The sequence below is a fragment of the Taeniopygia guttata genome, chromosome 1A, assembly GCF_048771995.1.
Source record: "Taeniopygia guttata chromosome 1A, bTaeGut7.mat, whole genome shotgun sequence".
NCBI classification, from domain to species: domain Eukaryota; kingdom Metazoa; phylum Chordata; class Aves; order Passeriformes; family Estrildidae; genus Taeniopygia; species Taeniopygia guttata.
In genome coordinates, this window is record NC_133025.1 from 60,694,823 (window position 1) to 60,710,904 (window position 16,082).

General features: G+C 39.9%; 1 protein-coding gene and 1 long non-coding RNA gene across 4 annotated transcripts in view; one reads left to right on the top strand and one right to left on the bottom strand.

Annotated features, from left to right (window-relative positions):
* WNT7B (Wnt family member 7B) overlaps nucleotides 1-4,199 on the top strand; it is an 88,934-nt gene extending 84,735 nt beyond the window's left edge. For both annotated transcript variants that reach the window (XM_002187951.7, XM_002187986.7), the window contains exon 4: nucleotides 821-4,199. In XM_002187951.7, coding sequence (XP_002187987.1) covers nucleotides 821-1,300 — 480 coding nt within the window. In that variant the 3' untranslated portion in view covers nucleotides 1,301-4,199. The remainder of the gene's footprint in view (nucleotides 1-820) is intronic.
* The window catches only part of LOC115493429 (uncharacterized), a 78,914-nt gene that overhangs the window by 32,476 nt on the left and 30,356 nt on the right, over nucleotides 1-16,082 (bottom strand). The window lies entirely within an intron of this gene.

Genomic DNA, 16,082 nt, shown 5'->3' on the forward strand with positions numbered 1-16,082 from the left:
GTTTGTGTCACTTCTGACTCTGAATTAAACCCCTCTGGCTGAACCTCCTCTGCAACAGCAATACGTTTCTCTTCGGCTCGCTGTTGATGGATTTTTTTTTCCCTCTAATGCTGTGTTATCATTGCCCCGGTGGAAAAAAATGTATTTGTGGCTGATTATTTGCTGAATAGTTGGGCTAAATACTGCGATGAGTGCTGCTTTTAAAGGGAATGGGACATTCTGTGGGTGGAATAGTCTGTAAGTTTACCACTGGTGGTATTGGTATAGGTATATAGGAAAAATTTTTAATTATGCAGTGAATATAGGATCATAAAATGGTTTGGGTTGGAGGTGACCTTAGGGATCATCTGGTTCCAGCTCCCTGCATGTAGGCTTATTCAGTCACACAGTATATACTGCTTTTCTTAAGCATTCTTAGATCATTACTTAAAGCAATTAAGTATTTTGAATCTTATGCCACTTAACCCCCAAACCCATTCTTGTTTTTTATTTTCAAAACAAAAATTATTTGAAAAATTTGAAGTCCTCTGTGTCTCTAAAAAAATGTCTCCTAAAACATAAATAAATATTCTCCAATATTTGGAAAAGAAATGGAAATGTTTTCCCAAAAAATGACAAAACACTGTATTTCCAACCAGGTGACGCTTGAAACAAAATGTTATGAGCCTTCTACTGGGAGGTGGGAAAATTTATAAGCATGCATTGGAAAAATTTCAACCAGCAGTAATGAATATTCATATGAACTAAACAGACTGAGGTTTAGGCAGGCTTGCAGCATTGTTTTCCTGCAGTAATAATATGCAAATGTCTGTACACACAGGTTCTCGAAGAGAGAATGAAATTGGAGTGCAAGTGTCATGGAGTTTCGGGTTCCTGTACAACTAAGACCTGCTGGACCACACTTCCTAAATTCAGAGAGATTGGATATATTTTGAAAGAGAAATACAATGCCGCAGTGCAAGTGGAGGTGGTAAGAGCCAGTAGACTGAGACAGCCAACCTTCCTGAAAATCAAGCAGATCAAGAGCTACCAGAAACCCATGGAAACGGATTTAGTGTATATTGAAAAGTCACCCAACTACTGTGAGGAAGATGCTTCCACAGGGAGCGTCGGTACCCAGGGACGACTCTGCAACCGTACCTCTCCCAACGCGGACGGGTGCGACATGATGTGCTGTGGAAGAGGGTACAACACACACCAGTACACCAAGGTGTGGCAATGCAATTGCAAATTCCACTGGTGCTGCTTTGTGAAGTGCAACACGTGCAGCGAGCGGACAGAGGTGTTCACCTGCAAATAATGGCACCGCGTGCAAACGCGCAGAGCAAACCACCGCAAGCGAGGAAAGTGGAGTACAACAAACAATGACAGCATCATTTTGCACATCTAATCCTCTTGGGGAAAAGAACCCCAGCCAACACCACAACAACCACTCCCTCCCCACAACTACCTATACTTCTAAGGATGGTGCATTTTGGCTGGCTGGCTGTTGTAACTGCTTTGGAAACAAGGGCAACAGGATTAAGGTGATGTTGACAACCACATGAAACTTTCTCTCTGTCTCTCTCTCTTTTTTTTTTTTTCAACTACAATCTGGGTGTTGCAGAGTTCTCTTAGTGTTTTAAATTATACATATCAGAGAAGCTGATTGCATTGCAGCTCCCATGACATTTAAAAGAAAAAGACACTTTCTCCTATTTTGCAGCAACAAAACTGTCTGGCCCTGTACAAACAAAGACTTTTTTATGGAAATGAAATCGTCACTGACTAAAACACAGCATTCTTTCTGCAAAAACCAAAATTTCTAAGAAAGCAGATAGAGAGAAAACAACAGGTAGGGAGAAAAATCTGTGGCAGAAATACTCCACTATCAGTTTGGAAAAAAACCCCAAGAAGTGTTCACAAAATTACATCAGCTGCCAGTGACACTGGAACTCTTTGAACGAACATTAAAAATAATTATTTATGGTTTTAATAGTATCAAAAAATTCTAAGCACTAACGGGTAGCTATGTCTTAATTCTGTACTAAATGTAAACTTATTGGAACTCTGACTTTATGACTTTTGTATTTGGTTCTGCCTAAGTTCTTCAATGCTACTGATCTGTTGTCACTCCACTATTAGAGAGCTCAATTACTGTAGGCCTTAAGCAATTGCCAGAACTGAGCGAAAACATCACATGAAACTTTGGTTACCAATGCTTGATATCAACTTTTACCACTTGCCTCTTGAATAAGAATGACTTTTTCAGACCCAGGCCTGAGGTGTGGAGCACCTGCTCACAGATCCTCATAGGGAGTTTTAGGATAAAAAGATGTGCTTCAACAAGTATCAAAGGTTTTGCTTTGACAATGAATGCACTGGCAGGGTCTTCCAGGCATTGTGTTTTCCCTTTAATGGTTGAAAGTTAATATTTTCAAGATTTTAAAGAAAATTATGCTTAGTATGCACTCAGAAGAGGATAAAAGTCTGGCAGCTGAGCTCTAGGTTACTTCAACCTTTGAGCTGTCATGGCTTCATGAGCATAAGAGAGCCAAAATTTGGGTTAGTCTGTGTCATCATTATTTTAAGGTTGGCAATAATGTACCTCCTGGTAAGCACATGAATGTTAAAAGAAATAAGTTCACTTCTTAAAAGCACTCAATCCTAAGTCCCACACCTTTTCCCTATGAGAGATTTTAAAACCAGCCTCAGATAATTTACTGCTGTAAAATCTAGTGTTTTAACCCCAAGAGCCCAGATATGCCCACTTAGAACACAGTCCATTTAACCATGTAATTGTTTGCTTGTCCCAAGGGTCCCTGCCTGATTTTCTGAAAGCTTGGATTAAAAATTTCCTTGCCTCTGCATATGTGCATTTTTAGCTTTTGTTTAATTTTGTTCTTTATATTGAGGGGTTGCAGAGCCATGAGCCCTCCCTACCTAACATGGAAGCACTTGTCCATCCACATGGTGCTCTTGGGGCAAGGGGCTGGTGGACCTAGAGCTCCACCAGCTCCTGTGCTGGATATGTGAATGAGCCAGAATTACCTCTGTAATCTGTGGACCTGTATTATCAAAGGTAACTAATGATTTGGGGACCTTCATTTGAACACTTGTGAGGACCTGCCTTTCTGACCCCAAGCACTTACCCCATGAAAATCAGACCCCTTTGATGACTCCCTCACAGAGCAATGCAAAATTGCCCTTTATTTTTTATTATAATTATTTTTTAATGTTGCTGTTGATTTCTAAATACCAGCCTTGGCATGAATGAGTGCAACTTCACAGAAGTCAACAGGGGCCCCTAAAATGCTAGATTCACTCCATGTAATCTTGGATTCATGGGTATTGTTGTTGAGTAATTGTGATGATACTGTACTTTCACTACATTCTTGACAGGAAGCAAATAAAGCTCCCATACACAGTAATGCACAGTCTTATGGTACTAGATACTGTAAATTTATTAGAATAGTATTTGTTAAGTACAATTGAGGATTCCAATTAAGTTATATTATTGTATATCGTTTAAATGTCTATAGAATATTTTAAATTATTGTGAACTACACTGTGTTAGAAAAAAAGAAAAAAAGGAAAAAAGGCTATATATTATAACACCAACCACTCAGAAAAGTGGACCAAAGTGACACTTTCTCTCTTCCACACCCCTATTTGAAATAGCTCTGTCTGCTACTGTAAGACCACTGTAAAAGCCCCATGACTGAGTGAGCAGTCTGGAATGTAATGTTTCAGAGCATCCTACAAAAGCTTTGCTCATGTGGAGGTGCAGCATTCAAAAAGGTGCTGTATGGCACAAAGCAGGGGCTGGCAGTGGGAATGCTTGGATGTTGAAATATGTCCCATATGTTGAAATATGGAAAAACAGTTCTGGTCAGAAAATACCATTACCACTAATATACTGAAACACTCCCCAAAGTTACGACTTTTAACGAAGGTGTCTGTGAATAGAAGTGGGTTACACACAACTTTTATTTTTAAAAATGTAGTTTGATGTCAAAAACCTGTGACAATAGAGGTTGGAACATGACCAGTGACATGTGGTTTAACCATACCTTAGCCATGACAAAACTCAAAATACTTTATGTTATTAAAGAACTTAAGAGCAAAGATCAATTTGTTTACTACGTTAATGTTTTATGGCAAGCAGAAAACAAAAGATGAAATGTGTTTCCATTAAAACTTATTTTTTTCCCCTTCCAGTTCCTTTTCCTTTTATTTGTTCTTTGTTAAGGAAAAGAAAAAAAAGCAACAGGGTCTTATGAAAAGACCATTTGTGTTCAGGCTTCTCCACATGAGAAATGATAGGCGAATTCCAAGTCCTAATCAGTTTTTTGTATTTCAGAAAAATAGTAATGAACATGATTGTGTGTGGTATCAGTCTTGAGGCATCTACCTACACCAGTGCTACAGAAAAACCAGCACCAACAATGCTGCTACCAGAGACTTTAGCTGGCTACAATAAAAAAATCAGGTATTTTTGGTGAAAGAAAATAAATGTTTTGTGACAGAAATTTGGCATCTAATTCAAAAATGACGCTTGACCATGAACCACACGTAACAGAGCTGTAGAGGAGAGGGTTGAAGGTCCTGACTTGGGCACTTGTACTTGCTCCAGCTTATTCAAGCCAGCTATGGACATATCTGAAAACCCTACCTGAATCTGAACCTGAAGGATTTTACAGAATTTACTTTGGCTAGAATAGTCACAACCTCTTTGATATTGAGAATACTGTCTTCCTATACAAAATCTAAAGAAACTGTACAACTTTTGCTGTATTTACCCCTCAGGGAAGGCATCCAGATACAGATAGCGCTATAGTGAAATTCTACGTGAACTGAGTCCAAAATAACTTCATTAAAATGAACTAAGTTGGCCTGGGTTTTACAGCAGCATAAGTATGCACAGTATTTTACCCCCAGATGCCAAAAAAAACACTGTACCTTCTTTCTAATTACATCATGGGAAACTTGTTAATAGAGCTGCAGAAAGTTTTTAGAGCACATGGTAATATTACATTTGTTTCTACGATGACACCTGGAAACTAGATGAAACTCATCAAAAGCTTTGCAAAGCTTTTAACAAATCTAAAGCGTGCTGTAAGCAGGTCACCTAAAGTTTTAAACATATTTCCATGGGTTGAAGACTGAAACCCCAAAGCAATACTGCAACTAACAAATCAAGACCTTCCCTTATAGCAGCTTTCCCGTGCAAATAGCTCAGTGTGGCTTTCACTATTGAAGGTAAAATCGACATTCAGCAGCAAATGCTTTCTATAAAGCTAATTTGCATTCATAGCAATTTTCATAACTGGACAGAATGACTGAATGTTTCCTTTCCAGCCCTTCAGAGCTTTTGTTGCAGTGACAGTTCCCACAGCGAAGGCGATAGAGTAAATAATACAGTAAAGACCCAACATTCTTCTCTCTGAGTGATGGCCACAACAAGATGTGGGATATACACAACAAAAACCATGCTAAGGAAAAAAACATCAAAGTTGGAAAGGCAGGGGAAGTTGTAAGCAATTTCAGCCTGTGTTACTGATATTGTAAGAAACCTCCTGTGTGCTAAACAAACCGCATTGGAGGCTAAACTTCACCCACAAACTCATTTCCCCTCAAATCCAAAGTCCCTGTCTGCATGTCTACACATTCAGACTTCAACAAGCCTACCCAAAGGTTGGTAAGTATTTCCTTTTTCATGTTTTATCTGCTAGTAGGATATGGTAGGGAGTAATTTTCTGGCAGGGAACATATATTTGCAAATTTGAAATTTGCATCTCGTTTTTTTTAAATGAAGATTTAGGGCTTTCCCCCCGCCTGCACAATCCTGAAGAACAGATATGTTTGTTTTAAAAGATTTGTTCAGTGAAGAATGGCAGTTCACATAATACATGGTGATTGTTTGCAATGTGTTCCACAGAGCACAAAGACAGAGGGAATAGTATTACTGTAAACTCAAAATCTTTAGTCATGCTCGTTTTACTAAAGGCAATATATTAATTATTAGCTGTTTGGAGACCCCTGTGTGAGTCTATTTTGATCAGCCTTTTCAGAAGTTAGTGCTATGAAAGACCAAAAAACTGAAATATTAAAGTTTGCTTTGTTTCCAGGTCCTCTTATTCTTGATGCAAACAGATCCTCAGATCAATAAAAAAACAGCTTAATGAGACTTAAACTTGCATAGGTCACAAAAACGATTAAGATATTTGTTTCATAGGCATCCCAAACAACTGGCAACCACACCAGACACTGGAAATGTTTGCATCTAAAGCCAGCTGTATGATTAGCTTCTGCCTTCATTTGCCCAGCAATTTAGGGAAAACCCTGCATTTTAGATCTCATACAACTAAAAGGAATTCCCAAGAAGATTACAAGATTTTGATCTTATTGTTTAATTCCTGTGGCTGAGAATGAAAAGGAGCATTCCCTCAATCTCTGGGTAAAGGGAAACCCAAAGGCATTTTGAAGGCTATTCACACCACTCAACTTAAAAGACTAAAGGGCAGGCTAAGGGAAGTGACAGCCTCTCTGGAGTCCCTCTACAATAGGGACAGCCTTAGGGGGGCCTTAGTTCACCCCTGACATACCTTCTCCCTCTCCTCTGGAGAAAAACTCTAGGAAGATAACACTGGATAATTTAACAACTGAAATGAAACACCAAAAATTTTATCACGGGAATGAAATGCCTTTTCCCCTCTACCATTTGCCTTAGCTGCTCTTGGGTACCAATTCCATTTTCCTTAGGCTTTTCTTAAGTGCAAACTTTATTATTTTTTATGTTGTGGAATAGATTTTTATGAGCTCTTTCTGACCAAAACTGTTCTGTGATCCTATGCCTGTGCACTTGTTAAAAGGGGATACATGTGAAAACTCTCTCCCTCCACCTAGCCAGAAGGCAGAGTAATTCCATTCTAAACCCTTGCCAGAGGCCCCAGCAAAGGCCGAGAGTAAGGGCTAAATTCAGAGGTGCTGGTTTTCAGTGTTTTTACCTGCCCCACCTGCCGTGGTTCCTGCAGCGCACAGGAGCGACAGTGGTGATGAATATATGTTTATTGGCAAGCACCTCACAACCCTTCCTCCTTATCTCTCTTCTTAAAAGATAAGCTACTTAATATTTGCCCCTGGCTGATATCAACAAATGTGTCATGATGTGCACCCGTGTTAACCTTTTGAGCAGATGCAGGCACTTTCAGTCAGAAAATCATCACTGGTATGCTCTGTTAGCACACTTACAGTAATGAGTCAGAGAAATGCTTTCTGTTTTTAAAAGGCCAGGAGCAATGCAGCAGGACAGGTTTGTCCACCCACTGCATTTTGTTTCAGCAATTCTGGCACTGAGCTGCATCTGGGATGAAAGAGTCTTGGGAAGCCAACATGCCAAGCTTGAAGAGTAGTGTAAAGTAAATATATAATGGCGTGGGAAAAAGTCTTTTGTTTGTTAATATTAAGTGATATAGAATATTGTTGTTCAGGATAAGGAACCACAGAGCTGTTGGATTGTGTTCAACAGTGCCCAGTTGCCCTTTTTAGTGCCTAAGTTGCTTTACTGTCTGTGCATGTGCACACATACAGAGGGACTTGGAAAGATTTACTGAGTCAATGCATTAATAAAACTTTACTTTTCATGAAAGAAATAAAAGAAGAAGGTCTGAGGGATAATCTAAGCAAGAAGTACCTGGAGATGGGTCGCAGCAACATGGTAAGAAAATACATGCTTTGGAAATTTCAGCTGACTACCTAATCCAAACCACTCCTGGAGGAAAGAGAAGGAATGAGGAAGTCAGTTTGTGGTTACCAGCTTCTCTGGCTGTGATATCCAGTACATAATTATTACAGGGCTACAGTTCAGCCAGCTTTTGACAAATGAACTACCAAGAATTTTCTCTGCATGTTTTCTATTCAAGTGAGTTTAGTCATAAATACTTGGTTCTAATGGCTTTTTCTTAGTCAAACAGAGCCACTCCTAAGCATTAATGTTCCTGGTATAAGCCTCTGGTTTTTTATTCAAGTTGAAGGTCCTGATAGACCTTCAATTTCCAGAAGTTGAATATCCTGGACTTTTTCAGCCACACTAATTTTGGCTAATTACACTCCTAGTACCCTACAACTCCAAACCCTTTGCAACAGTTCATATAGTCTCTGCTGAAATGTTTCCATGAAATAGAAAAAATCCCTGAGATGCTCAATTGAGTTAATTTTAGAAAAGGAAAAATATGTAGCAAAAGCACAATCAGGCCAGAATATCAAATTTCTTTGTTCCCAAGCACCTTATTCAAATTCAGCTTCTCTAGTCTTCAGGATCATAAATCAGAAACTCCTGGGTTTGTAATGCTCCCATTAACTTATCCAGAGGTATCCCCTTTTTAGAGGTATCGGTAAATATCAACTTTAAGTCCCAAAGACCTGGAAGAAGAAGCAATGGGCCTTTAATAATCCCTAGTGATGCCACTTTATGCTTTGGCTGTATTTGAAAGCTTAAAATGAAAAGGTAGATGTGGAAAATGTTAATTTTTAATCAGTGCATATTTTTCAAATCGTTATACTTTTAAAATTGAGACCTAGAACTCATTTTGATTATTTGCAATTTTACAAGGAGATAATAAGAGGTCAATACACCTCTTTGGGATGTTTTCCTGAAGCAGAAGTTAAGATTTAGTGAATTGAATGCCCTCTCTTAGTATTTGAACCAGTAGACTCAAATCTACTGGTAGTAGTTTTTGTAGATTTTGATTCTGCATTAGAAAGTCAGGCAGACTTCGAACACATTTAGTCAAAGTATCAGCACTGTCAATTTTTGTTTTAGGTAACTCCTGAAACATTCTCCCTATCCCTAACTACCCACAAGCAGAGAAAATAAACAGAAATAAAATTTTAAAAACCCAGCTAAATGAATGCTTTCCCAAGGACCTGCATTTGCTTTCCTCTAAAAGCACCACCCTCAGTTTTCTGTTTAAAGCCCTTTGCATTCAAGAGCTGTCTCTTTTCCCTAGGCGGGTTCACTTGAGCTTCTTTTTCCACTTCAGCTTTTTAGTTGGCTACACTCTCTCACAGCCTGATACCTTTTCAAATGCCTCTACTCAAGCTGAGACAGATCCAAAAGGCACTTGCAGAGGGTGTCGGCCCTGAAAGCTTTTCTGCTGGCACTTCAAAGCAGTCAAGTGTTTGCCTGCTCCCATGTCTCTGCTGCAGCAGGAGGGAGCTGAGCTGTGGATGGCTGCAAGGTAAAGCACATCAGCCCAAGCAGCAATGCAAGGCAAGGCACATCAGCCCAAGCAGCAATGCAAGGTAAGGCACATCAGCCCAAGCACCAATGCAAGGTGAGGCACATCAGCCCAAGCAGCAATACAAGGTAAAGCATATCAGCCCAAGCAGCAATGCAAGGCAAGGCACATCAGCCTAAGGAGCAATGCAAGGCAAGGCACATCAGCCCAAGCAGCAATCAATCAAATCAGGCCCTGACCTGTCCAAGGTGATGCATTTCACCAAATCCAGTTCTGACTCTACACTAAGCAAAGCCAGACTAGAGGATGCTATGAACTAAACAGGGAAGTTTTCTAAGTCTGGCGTGCCTCCCAAACTTTGTAAAAAAATTATTTGGTGACAAAAGACAGATTAATCAAGACCAAAATAGAGTTGTGATACATTTCTCAAATTCAATATGAAACCAGAAGACTAGTGAGTGAGGACAGTTTTAAGGCAGGCTTCCTCAGTGTCCTAGTTTTTGTGTAATTTTAATTACATTATTTTAACTATATTTTTTTAAATATATTTAATTTAAAAGCTTGAAAAAAAGGAGGAACAAGATACAGAAAGATTTCACAAATATCAAACTGAAATTAGTTGGCTGTTCCAAACCAGTCTTAAATCAAGGGAAATTTAAATTTTTTATGCTTCCTTGGAAAGAGAACCATTTTCAGGATTCTTTTGTGTACGTGTGTGTGTGTATTTGTTGTGGGGAAATCACTGTTCTTCTAGTTAAGGAGCATGTTAGCTTTTTGAATATTTCTGTCCCAATGCAGTCGATAATCTTTATTTCCTCCTACTTTTTCAAAAACCTTGACCGGCTGACAGTATGGAGTTTCATATTTCAGCTCCAAATTAAGATAGTCCTGTATTTTTCCTCTCTCTAAGCTTTCTCAGATATATTCTGTTATTTTTATTCTTCCAAATTCAGACATGCTAATCAAACAAAATTGGAGTATACTACCATCTTCATCTTAGAGAAATATGTGGGGCCAAAAGGTGTTAAAAGTACTTTTTAAAGATAGTAAGATATAGAGGAAAAAAACCACAAAAAACACAGAAAACAAAATTTAAATAGCCAAAGGCTAGCCATTAAAACAAAGCCAGGCTATAATACTCTGTCACAGTTTTAAAATAAATACAACTGATTAAATCGGAGCTTACTGGCCTGGCCTGAGATGTCATTTGTGAAATATTGCCCAATGCCTGCGGGTAGTTCCTCCTTTCCTTCATTCAACAGAGCCATGTAAAATTCAGTCCTGAGGTTGGGTGCAGCAGAGGACATGTCAGAGAGATCAAATCAAACAGGGAGATCAAGGAGCACACGGTAGGTGCAGCAAAGCACAGACTTAGCAGGGTTTTAAAACCTCACCACAGCTATTTGTGGAACACAGGAATACTCATGCCAACAGCCATACCACAGGCAATCTATGGCTGGAACTATTTTCAGTCATTTTCAGTATTTCCAAATGGAAGATGTTTGGCTTCTCTGCACTTTTTGGTTAATGACTACTTCTGCATCCTCTGGGGGAGAAGAGAGCAGAAGGCAAGACTCTGAGAGCTACAGGAAAACTGATGGGAAACTTGGTGTGGTTGTTTCTGCATCTGGTGGCACCAGCTCAGGAGAACATTTGGAAGCCAGTGATGGGGAAGTTATTTAAGACAGGAAGGGACAGGATGCAGTCAGTGCCCCAGCAGAGCCTTCCAAGTGACACTGAAGCTCTGTCACAATGATAACAGCCCTTTACTGCATCCCATATTATTTAGCCTTATTATTTGACTTGTATTTGTTTTCTTGGTGCTTTCCCAAAAGCCAAGTGTCTTTCTTTTCCAGACCAGCAACCAAAGAGTGCAAAATAAACATGCTGCCTGTTGCTACACAGCTTCAGCACAGGCTGAGGAGTTACTTTGGGTGTGGATGACGCAAACAAACAAGTCTTGCCCAGATGATTCCATTCGTGTAATTTTGGCCATGGCTTGTGTCAGCAAATCAAAGGCAGAGGAGACCCCGTCTGCTCAGGGGAATGGGCTGGGATTGCTGCCCTCGGAAGCTGCCCTGCCACCTGCAAAGAGCCATGGTGGAACCAGGAACCAGAGAGGTGTCATCAGGCTCCAGCACACCTCGATGCTTTGCCTGCAGCTCGCACTGAGGAGACTGAGTTTGCATATTCAGGGCATGAATAAAGGTGAAATTTTCTGAACTACTTTAATGTAAATAACAGGAGTATCCACAGCTAACTAGCATGGCAGTTCAGCTGGGATGACTGCCAAGGAACAAATTTAATGCAATGTGTTTCATTTACTCCTTAACAATGGGCAAATGGCACTCTCCTGCTGTTTCAGAGGTGCACCCACTGCTGGCTACGTGTCTGCCCACAGGTGTTGTGAACACTCACAGTCTGTTAGCACAAATTGTGTTTGCTTCCCTCGAAGCCTATCCAGGTCCCAAGGCAAACAAGTGCAAACAGGGCTGGCTGAGCGTGCAGCAGCAATCAGAGCTCGCCCAGGTAGGAGCAGAGCTCCAGCCACGCTGGCCCGTGGCCAGGGAGCTCCACGAGGGAGCTCTGCTTCCCTGGCCATGCAGGAAGGGAATTCCTCCTCCTGATAATGACAGAGCTTCATCCTTTCAGAGCTGTGCTTCTGTCCTTGTGTTTCCAGCTGCCACTGGACATTCACACGCCCCTTCTTAAAATTTGCCTTTTCTTCAACCCCTCTTGCAGCCCCACTAAATACTTGCAGTAGCCCCCTTTTCCCCCCTGACCGCTACCTACCTGTGACTAGCAACTAAACTGCTATTCAAGTGAATTTATATGTTATTTGAACAAGTGTCAGCAGCTCCTTATTGGTTTTGTGAAAAAAATGTGAAAATTCATGGCCAAGTCTAAAACAGAGAAAACATTTTGCTGTTACATAATAAAAGGTGGAAAAAAGAAAGACATTTTAAAATATCAAACTTATTTTATAACTTTAAAAGCTTAAAAATAAGCATGCACAGAAGCATTTTGCTGAATCATAACCTAAATATTTTTTACCTTCTGGGACAAAACCCCCAGTACAGTAATGATGATGGGGAGCAAAACAATCTGCTAATTCTGTAAGTTTTTCTTTCCAGGATATTTTTTCCATTATTGAGTGGCTACATTATGAAAGGAAATACATTAAGCTCATGCAGCTTTTCCTTTGGACATAGACATGGGAAAAAGTAATAATCACATGATTCAGTGCAGTGCTCACAAAACTTGCAGCTTTCTGTTTGCTCTTCTATTGCTGTGAAACAACTAGAAGTGCATACCATATATTAGCATACAAATAGTGTATATAATTCAGTGTAAACTGAATTGTTTATAAACATCAAACATTATTTATAGTGCTTACACACGTTACCATGGAAACAAAGTAATTGCTGTACCATTAGAACCCAATTTCTCTGTGCAGAGGAGAGAATGGCAATGCGTCTGCATCTGGGTGGTTTCACATTTCTGCTTGTGGTCACAGATCTCCCCTCCAAAGCATCTTTTAGATGTGGAACTAGTTTTGATTAAAGAAGAAAGATTAGATCAATATAAGAGTGAGACAACTTGAAACAGAAGTGCACATGTGAAAAGACTGCAATTATTGCACCGGAGAGATGTGAACTATTCAGTGATGGGAAATCAAAGGCAAACTGAGGAATTTCAAGCCCAGCCAAAGGTCACTGCAGGCCAGTGTTTCCCATCTCAGCACTGCCAGTGATCAGTGGCTGCTGCCATCTGTTTGATGCTCGGCAGCCTCGATGAAGCAGCAGGATTGATTGCAGCTCCAAAAGGTAAAAAATTAGCAAGAAGAGACATCCTTGTTTATAATCCTTCTAGTAAGGTCAAGGGTTGAATGGACCAGAGAAATGTTTTTCCTCTTTAAAGAGAATGGAGTATGTGCAGTGTCAATATTTAAAGGTAAACAGAACTTTATCAGAGTTTGTAAAGGACAGATACGTCTGCATATAGAGAGAGACATCAGCTGGGACTTTTGTTAATATGAGTAAGAATATAAGGCATTAAGAGCACTGCTTTCCTTCTCGCACTTGAATTGGAGGCTATGATACAAAGAAACCTGTTGTGGACCTGACTCTTAACAGCAAGATCATCATACCTTGGCAATAAGAGTTTCCAGCTTGGTCTTTTCTGCCCAACAAGAGAGTTAAGAGAAAATGGGTAGTAATTCATCACAGCATCATGCCAAACTGCATCAAACCATGGCTTGAACTGATCCTGTATGTTTTAACATAAGAAAATACAATAAAATTCTCAGCTGAAATGATCCTTCCCTTCAACCAAGATTTATAAAGATGAGGATCCTTGTACTTTTGATAAAAGGTTCACACACTAAGGCTGATTTTGCAATATCAGAGCAGGCCCAGCTCCTAGAGACGGTAAGTCAGAATCACAAGGGTACTCCAAAAAGACTGCATGTAGAAAGTCCCATTACTCCATGAATTAAGCTTATTTTCAGGCCAAATTTTCTAGGACATGTCCTGCATTTTGTGTCATCAAAAAGTGCACCTACATTCAGAATGGAAGACTCCTTTGTGTCATCTGTGCTAATAACAGTAAAACCAGAACAGCTTCTTTATATCTGGCAGAGATTTTTCTCTAAGGGGGGGGGGGGGGGGGGGGGGGAAGTCTTTTCCCTCCTTGCAGATCTAAATGCTGCAAAGTACTTCAGGAGGCTTTAGGATTAAAAAAATGTCTGGAGTAAACACAGGGTATAATTATCATCATCTGTCTTCTCTGTGAATCCATACATTTTATATTCCATTTAAAACAGAAAAAAAACCCCTCAACGGGATGTCTTCCAGTGAACCAATTTAGCTAATGAGAGTGAATATCAATGACTGCTGCTAATCAGAATGGTATTAGCATAAATTTTACTTAATGAGGACGTATTTGCCTGGTGCCAGGAGCAAAATGCTGCTGAGGTAGATTGCAAAATGCAATGGATGGGTAAGCATCATCTGGAAAAAAAATCCAGCAGATGAAGTAAACAGACCTATATATGTTGCTCCTGCTAAACTAGATTTTTTTGCAACCCAGGACTTTAACCCCACTTGAGGCTTTTCAAACTTCTCCATTATAATAGAATGCTATCAAGACTTTAAATGTGATGAATTAAACACCGTGGGGAACAGCTTGAGAAGAGATTCCATTGAACACTTTTAACCTTGTTTGGGTAGGTAGATCACTGAGGGAAACTTGCTTTTTTCAATTTAAAGCATGCAATACATGTATTCTGCTGCACAACAAAAGTGTATTTTCCTTCTGTGCATTGTGGAAGGCTCTTTTCTGAAAAATCCTTACTACTTCTCTCAGCTTCAAAAGCAGCAATGGTACATTGCCCTCTGTCTGCCTGTGAGTGATCTTGGGTGGAAAATTCCCTTCAGCCACTATTGTCTTGAAGGAGTTAAGTCGCAGCAGCATCCTGGAGCTGTTCAGCACACTGCATTTCTTCCTCTTTATACAGAATCCCTATTAGACAGTCTGAGGAGGCTCCATGAACAATATGAAAGATTTTTGTCTACAGTAACATAAAGGGGTTAGAGTTCAATACTCTCACAAAATATTTAATCTTGTGAAATGCTATTTGTAGTGTCATTCTTGTATATACCTGCTTTGAAATTCCTAACCTTAGATTCTTCTATGCAAAGGAATATAGGGCACAAGTGTTCTTACCTTTGATATACTATAGGATCTAACAATATTTAACTGGTGAAGTCATTTTTGTTTCCAAACCTGTGTCTCAAATATGCTTGGGAACGTGGAAACTCACAATGCCCTTATTCATGACATCAAAATCAGTTCCATGGTAACACATTGTGATGACAAAATACACAGATTGCAAGGTCACAAGTCACACTTAAGAACAGGCAGGGGAGAAATTGTTAGTTTAATGAATAACATTAGTCAGTTCCAATAGGAATAAAAATAAAGAAAAAAATAAAGTGCCTAAAGTAAACACCCTTAAATGCACTTCAGAGCCATTTCATCTTAAGTAGTTCTTCAAAGGCAGAAGGCTTCCACAGCTTTCACCTCTGCAGTAAAGAGAAGGCAATGTTAAGAAGAAAAGAGGTGCTGTACATTAATGATGACCCTATTGGTGCATTTACATTCACAGAGAGAATCAGCAACTGCAGGGAAGAAATGCTGGAAGAAAAGGAGTCACGTTAATTCCAGGCTAAATTCCTGAAAGCAGCTAATGATTCTGATACTCAGCAAGGAGTGGGGTTTTGCACCCTGCCAGAAGCCACTTCTGAAACTTGCATGTCCTTGGTCTACAGACAGGTATTTGGAATATTTCTGTCACAGAACTCGGCAATGAGAACTGCAGTATGGCTCCTTCTGCTGAATTTGAAATGATTCTTTTGTTGCCTGTTTTCTGAACGCTGCATCACAAGAAAGCAATCCAGGTTTATATGGTTTTAGTGTCCAAAGGCCATCTCTGACATTTAAGCCCTTTTACTGCAGGCACCCCACTCTCTGCAGGTATGAGAAATTCCTGTAGCCAGCTCATCGCCTGAGGAGATAAAGGCTGCAAAAAAGAGAAAGGAAAAACACAAAGGAGGAAATGTCCAGCCCAGTACCCAAACAAATGCCAGGCATCCCTAATTCTTTGACACCACCATCAGATTTGCTTGTGATTTCCTGGGCAATGACAGGAAAAATTTGGAGTTCTTCAAGCAAATGAACCAGAAAAATCTGTGGTTAAGGGAATGTTCTTGCAAATGGCATGTCTTAGTCATTAGGTGGTTGGTCCATGAAGTCACTGCACAAAAAGTAACAAGAACACATTTGAATGGGTTTTCCCTC